Source organism: Chinchilla lanigera, unplaced genomic scaffold (genome assembly GCF_000276665.1).
Source record: "Chinchilla lanigera isolate Chin_1 unplaced genomic scaffold, ChiLan1.0 scaffold00149, whole genome shotgun sequence".
Taxonomy (NCBI): domain Eukaryota; kingdom Metazoa; phylum Chordata; class Mammalia; order Rodentia; family Chinchillidae; genus Chinchilla; species Chinchilla lanigera.
This window is the reverse complement of record NW_004955550.1, coordinates 2,531,209-2,532,044: the sequence shown is the minus strand read 5'-3', so window position 1 is coordinate 2,532,044 and position 836 is coordinate 2,531,209. Positions and strand designations below refer to the sequence as shown.

General features: G+C 45.2%; 1 gene segment (V, D, J or C); it reads right to left on the bottom strand.

Annotated features, from left to right (window-relative positions):
* On the bottom strand, positions 1–548 carry LOC102004426. The segment is given in 2 exon segments: positions 1–302; positions 405–548. Coding segments are annotated over 2 exon segments (411 nt in total).
* Between the last annotated feature and the right edge of the window lie 288 nt (positions 549–836).

Sequence of the window (836 nt, the reverse complement as noted above, 5' to 3'; positions counted from 1 at the left end):
TCACTGTGTCTCCAGGGCACAGTAGTACAGGGCAGAGTCTGACAACTGGAGTGAGGCTTTCTGCAGGTGGAAGGAGCGCTGGCTCTTGACGAGAGTAGCCTGAAAGCCTTGGTTCTCGGCCCGCTGGTTTTCTGTCGCACTCCTCAGGAGGAGCCGCGGAGCTGCGTGGGAATACTGGACATACCAGCAAAGGAAGGAAGCTGAATAAGTAGTCTCGTACGTGCAGTTCAGGGTCAGAGGGGCCCTCTCTGAGAGAATGACTGGACCTTCTGTCTGGGTCACTGAGTCTCCATGGCTCCACCCTAAAAAAAGAGAAAAAATATACTGTTATAAAGGGAAGAAAGCTAAAGTTGTCGTGATTGCAGGAAATTGAAATATTAGTGCTTAGGAAAAAAGTGAATTACTGGATGTTAAGAGTATCACAAGAATAGAGCAGATGACAGAAAGCATGTTAGAAAAAGAAAATGATCCTTGTTTGTGATATAGCCCGAGTGAGCGCTCGTAGAAACACATCACTGAAAGAAACCAGAGCTTTATTCAGCACGACAGCAGTCTGTCTATTACTACAGACGTAATAGATCTGTTGAACAAATGCCCATCTGCAAACGTGAACCACACATGAAGAAGTAGTGCCATGTGGTGGTATTTCTGAGAATTGCAGTCTATATTTGCCTGACCCTATTTTAAGTATTCCTAACGCCATTGTCCTCCTTCCCCCTTATCCACAGGAGATCTGTTCCAAGACCCGCAGAGGATGTCTGAAATCACATACATCACTGAACACTAAAAGGGCTACTTTTCCCATACACACGTGCCTATAATGATGTTTGTTTATA